The 6,127-nt window shown below is 42.3% G+C and overlaps 1 protein-coding gene across 3 annotated transcripts in view; it reads right to left on the bottom strand.

Annotated features, from left to right (window-relative positions):
* Positions 1-395: 395 nt before the first annotated feature.
* The window catches only part of EDEM3 (ER degradation enhancing alpha-mannosidase like protein 3), a 146,714-nt gene continuing 140,982 nt past the window's right edge, over positions 396-6,127 (bottom strand). For 2 of the 3 annotated variants that reach the window (XM_073582903.1, XM_073582902.1), the window contains exon 20: positions 396-1,163. In XM_073582903.1, the coding sequence (XP_073439004.1) occupies positions 775-1,163 (389 nt within the window). In that variant the 3' untranslated portion in view covers positions 396-774. Of the gene's footprint in view, positions 1,164-1,657; positions 2,819-6,127 lie in introns of those variants that run through there. The other variant, XM_073582904.1, reaches the window with a different exon arrangement.

Raw genomic sequence — 6,127 nt, 5'->3', positions numbered from 1 at the left:
CCCGCCCATACAAGCATCTCTCAATATTGTGCAGCGAAACCTACGCAATGGATACCTTTACTGAAGGGAGAACACCTTAATAAACATGTAGGAAAAATATCTTTGCCCAATAATATTGCACGTTGATCAAACAGGGCACAGAAAATGCCAAGGTTATAAAGAATGTGGATTTCACTTGCCAGGCTGACCACATTTAGAAAATAAACATGCCTGCAAATGAAGAGTATGCTGTGAGACGATTCCAACAAACGCTGGTCCCTAGAGTCCACATCTGGTATACTACTCGTGTTATCGCAGGGGTTCCAGGGATCATGTACTGAGCAGCTACAAACATCGGGTCACTGTAATAGACAAATACTTCGGTCCGAACTACAGCTTCTAAGCGGCAGGGAAAATCTTATGCACAAAAGTTTTTAATAAATAAATGTAACCAATTCCCGTATACCACATGTATACAGATTTCAGTTTTGGTGAAGAAAATGGAGATTGCTTTCAAAAAACAGTACAGGCATTCGCTTTCTGAAACAAAGCCCTTTTAGATAATCATAAAAATATCATCTTTACTCTTACAACTTTTTTTTTTCCATTAATTGAAGAGTCCCCTGATTCACCAGGAAGCTTGATCTGGACATGCCTTGGAGACTGGAAAATGTACATAGGACAATGCCAAGTATTCGCTTTCACATTCGCTGTTCACAATAAGGTCTTTCCCTTAGGGAAGGCAAGTAATAAGCTTTCCATTATTTAAGTAGGAGTTCTGAGAATTATTTTTGGTCATAGTTCATCTTTTTCCATCAATTCAAAAGCCTCAATATCTTCTTTCCAATCTGCCAATATAGACTCTATTGGCTGAACTTTACTGTCCCACCCCTCGCTCTCAGATTTTTCTGGATTTTCTGCTGGAGTCTGTGAGTTCTCTACAAAGTCATGGCTCTCATCAGTGTGGGGTGGCTTCATTTCTGATGGAAGATCTCCATCTGTCAGATCAGAAGAATGGTCTATATGTAAGGAATGGAGAGCATCCAACGGAGAGGTTGGTGGAGAATCGCCTTCAGAGTCCTTGGTGCTCACAGTCTCCTCCTGGGGTACTGATTGCTCTGTCAAAATCTGTTTTTGCGAATCATTTTCTAAAGATCTGAGTTCTCCACTCTCGCCATCCAAGTCTAAATAAAAGATCAAATGAAATAAATATCATGTTGTACAAGTGAACATTTCACAAAGCTAGAAAAATAGTTCAGGGATAGGAAAGGAAAGCTCATGCAATGTACTCACACTGGTAGCATTTGGGCAATTGCACTGACCTGAGGGACTAAGGAAAAGTCAGGGAGATAGGCCTAAAATATATAGAGAGCATACTATATGTTTGCTTAGAAATAAATAATAGTTAATAACGGTTTGGGGGGAAAAATCCAAAAACACAAAAAAAAAAAAAAACAAGTTATAGTAGCGTGTACACCTGCAGTACACACACACTGAAGAAACCATTCCTAGCTCTCTGCAGGCAGGAAAAGACTGACAGCTGACAAAAGACAAGGAAGAGGACACTTTACATATTCTACAAAGTTTGATAACATCACAAGAAGCAATGATTTATGAAAAATATATATTTTTTATAATACTAAAAACCAAACAAATTCTATATAACAAAAAAGCTAGTCCAATACACATTGCAAACAACAAATTAACAGGGTAATGCCAGAATTGAAAATGATCCCTTATTCCATATCTCAGCAGTTGAATCTCTGGCATCTTGAATGGAGTGGAAGTCTACCAGACTACTCGAAAAAGCCGAGTTACAGGGCTCATCTGCTGCTGGCAATGCCACAGAATAAGAGTGGAGGTCCAGTATGGGCATCCGCGCTCCATTCAAGATGGACCCCTTGTGGGTCCCGGTGTTAGAGCTAATAATGGTTAGGGGAGAACTTTCAATCCAGGGAATACCTCTTAAAACACAATGAAATACTATAAATAAAGGAACACAATCAAGAAATTAAAGGATGAATGTAACCAGCAGATAATGTTGCTCACATGGTTTGTCAGTCTGCAGGACTTTCTACGTGTTCACAATACAGGCTTGTAAATATATACTACATTCATACCAATTTTGGCTGGTGAACAACCTGGGGGCTGGGTTATGCATAAGCTTTTTACGTGCTGAAGATGGGGCAATGGGGAGAGGCTCCTGCAGCAGTCAGCTATCTTAAAAGAGCTGTCAGCACAAAATGACGGCTCAAACCAAGCACAGACGCTCGGTGCATCATGCCATGGCCATTTATATACCTGCTGGTTTACCATCTACTTCTGCCCTTCTCTGGCTCTAGAAAACTAGAGCTGTCAAAAACAAGGAAGGGTGGAAATAGAGGGAAAACAAGTAGGTGGGTAGGTGTGTATAAATGTTTGGCATTGTCATGATGCACCAAATGCCTGGCCTTGGTTTGAACAGTCATCTTGTGCTGACCGTCCCTTTATGTCTGACATAGGACAGCAAGGAGAAAGACACTATATGATCTGGGACACAGAAAATGTTAGAAATTTATCAGTTCTAATTGTGATACATGACCAAATAGGAGAAAGGAGAAAGGGTGAAGAGAAAGGTTTTTTTGCGCATTTTCTGCTTAGCATGCATTTTATCAACCAAAATGTGGTCTCTGGGGGATTTCTCAATCCATATTTTTAGACCTGTTAATAGGTAGCGTGAAAATAACTTGTGCCTCTCTGAGCATGGTAATCCAGTCTATGTATTATGTGGCAAAGAAATGCAAGTACTTACTGCTTTCAATAATGTAGTTTGGAACTATTTTACCTTTAAAAATAGTTGCTGAAAATCCAAAAGCAGCAATTAAAAAGGGGAAGAGATGATAAATATAGAGAAAATCGGTTTACCTAGAAGCCAACAGTTCCTAAATGAAGCCGCTCATACATAGAGATTGTGGAGGGCTGAGAAAGTAGACCAAGACAATTTACTGCCATCCCCTCCATGTCACAAACTATCAGACATTGACTGCAGACAGACACATGTAGAACAGAGAATATTTTCCACCGTTTCACTTTAATTGTGCAAAAATAATGTCTGAATCCCATCACCAGACCTGGCCATAGATCGACTGGTGATTTGGGATTCTACCTTATGGTGTGTGTTGTTCAAAACTATGATCTTTACAGCCCATTCTTGAATAAAAGGTGCATCCTAAAGCGGCTGTGTGAAAGTCCTGTAGGGCCAGCATTAGGCACAGTGCCAATAATTAAGAGACACAGATGTAGCAAAAGTCATCATGACTCAATGTTTGAGGAGATAACCGTGCACAACCCATGGAGTGATGTCAAGATAGACAGCGCTAAGTTATCCGAGTCATGCCAACCTTTGCCCGATTTGTTGTCTGGTATCCTGGGAAGGAGGGGTGGTGGAAAAAGAATGTTGTGACAACCGGTGTGCACCTGTGTCTATGATCCTACAGACTTAGGACCTTGGATTGGAACTCCTGATTGTCCTGGACATTATGCCTGAAATATGAAGGCTCATACAGAAGCATATTTCCACTGAACCGGTCATCTAGTAAAAGCTGAAATTATTATTTTCAGATGATGTACAAGTAAAGTTTGCATTACTGCTGTAAAATTCACCTATGGTACACACACCGGCCAAATATCCTACGAACAAACGTTTCCAGATAATTGGCCAAGGTAAATTGGATGACAATCAAATGGCCAATGAGAAACACTCGTTTGTAGGGTGAAATAAGTGTAAAGTTAATCATCAGCACGTCCTGTGTAAACAGGTAATCTAATTCAGAGAATGACAGTCTGTGTGCACAGAACGATCGATTATTGATCAGTCCGTGTGCACTGAAGTGCGGTCAGTCTGAACAAGCGCAAATCACTAAACATGTAGCCATTCGGCGGCAGTTTAACACCACAAGTTTGTAGGTCTCATACACCTTAAATCCAGTCATCCACAAATATAACAAAATGTTTTATCCTGACTTTTTAATTAATACCACAGTCCATGATATTATAGAGATAAAATAGACTTTGACCAATTTCATCTTAAACAACTCTCAAGACTCCTCAGAAATTGTGTGTCACCTCCAAATTATCTTCTCAAATAGATGGAAAACTATCATTTTATCAATGAATTTACCAGCAGTTTGTGAGCAACAAAGTTAAAGGCGACAACCAATATGTCAGTGATGTGACACTTATCTGGAGGGCTGCAACGCCAATAATTCAATCCTGCAGCTGGATGTAAACTACGTTTTATCCAACAATGATCACTACATACATTAACTTTCCGACAGCGATTGGGTCAGATGGGATTTCCATGCAGGACACAGATCATTATTAGTGACTAGATGGTGGCCCGATTCTAACGCATCGGGTATTCTAGAATATGTATGTAGTTTATTTATGAAGAATTAATAATGCAATAATGCACCCCCCAATCCTGGTATGCATGGTCCCCTCACCCCCCCCAATCCTGGTATGCATGGTCCGCTCACCCCCCCTATGCATGGTCCCCTCACCCCCCAATCCTGGTATGCATGGTCCCCTCACCCCCCCCAATCCTGGTATGCATGGTCCGCTCACCCCCCCTATGCATGGTCCCCTCACCCCCCAATCCTGGTATGCATGGTCCTCTCACCCCCCCCCCCCAATCCTGGTATGCATGGTCCTCTCACCCCCCCCCAATCCTGGTATGCATGGTCCTCTCACCCCCCCCCCAATCCTGGTATGCATGGTCCTCTCACCCCACCCCCCAATCCTGGTATGCATGGTCCTCTCACCCCCCCAATCCTGGTATGCATGGTCCTCTCACCCCCAATCCTGGTATGCATGGTCCTCTCACCCCCCAATCCTGGTATGCATGGTCCTCTCACCCCCCAATCCTGATATGCATGGTCCTCTCACCCCCCAATCCTGATATGCATGGTCCTCTCACCCCCCAATCCTGATATGCATGGTCCTCTCACCCCCCAATCCTGATATGTATGGTCCCCCTCCAATCCTGGTATGCATGGTCCCCCTCGCCCTCCAATCCTGGTATGCATGGTCCCCTCACCCCCCAATCCTGATATGTATGGCGGTGGGTCCTGGCGGGGGTCCGGCGGCATCCCTCTCATTACTCCCCCCTCATTACACCCTCTCATTACACCCCTCTCGTTATACCCCTTTCACAGGCTCGTGATCACAGCGTTAGCCTGGATCCCAGCGGCATCACTTGGGTGTTCCAAAATGGCGGTCAGCGTACTTCCGGTGCGGCGGATTGTGGGATTCGGGGACATATATATATATATATATATATATATATATATATATATATATATATATGAGCGAATGCGCTTAGTAATCCGAGCATGCTCGGGTGCTAATTGAGTGTCTTGTGTTGCTGCTGTCTAACAGCCATGAGACATGAAGCCGCGGAGACCTAAACATGTTATTCGAGCACACTGAAGTCACTCGGTTAGCACCCGAGCATGCTCGGATAACACGATGTCCGAGTGCGTTCGCTCATGACTAATCATTACCTCAAGTTTTAGGTTTTAATCAGATAGGAAAACGCGTAGTATTTCCTTCATTTATCTTTTATTTCTAATCTCGGTCTGAACAATGTGGGCAAATATACCCTTTACTCCTCATGGATTGGACCAGTATCCAATCCGGGGATTTGCCTGGAAATCAAGAAAACTACAGCGTGGTCTCTGAAGGCTACTTCAGCATTAATGGCACCTTTGTAGAAAAGTTGCTTTTTCACATTTACTGTAATTAGGTGAAAAAAATAAAAAACATTAAAATAGCTTTATAGCATAAACCTTTTTCTTTCGGTGATCTGTGGTTGATTGAAAGCAGTGCAGAAAGTACAGAATGGATTGTTTGCAAGTAACAATTTGATATCAGATATCGTCACTAAAATTTGTTCATTTTTGGTCAACTCAGTAAAATGTAAAGAACCTCAACCCAGTCAGCTGCTAATGAACCGACACAGAAGTGCTCAGTTTCTGCCTACATATAAGCATCTGGATTTCGAGACAGTGTGCCCATAAAGAGACTACAGTAAAAGAATATGGACAATCTCAACCAAAATGAATGTTCGGCAGGTGAAACTTAAGTGATCGATTTAGTTGACCAAGAA

Source organism: Dendrobates tinctorius, unplaced genomic scaffold (assembly GCF_039654945.1).
Source record: "Dendrobates tinctorius isolate UK_male_01 unplaced genomic scaffold, ASM3965494v1 ptg000074l, whole genome shotgun sequence".
Lineage (NCBI taxonomy): Eukaryota > Metazoa > Chordata > Amphibia > Anura > Dendrobatidae > Dendrobates > Dendrobates tinctorius.
Note: the sequence above shows the minus strand (reverse complement) of the source record. Positions and strands in the feature narration are given on the sequence as shown.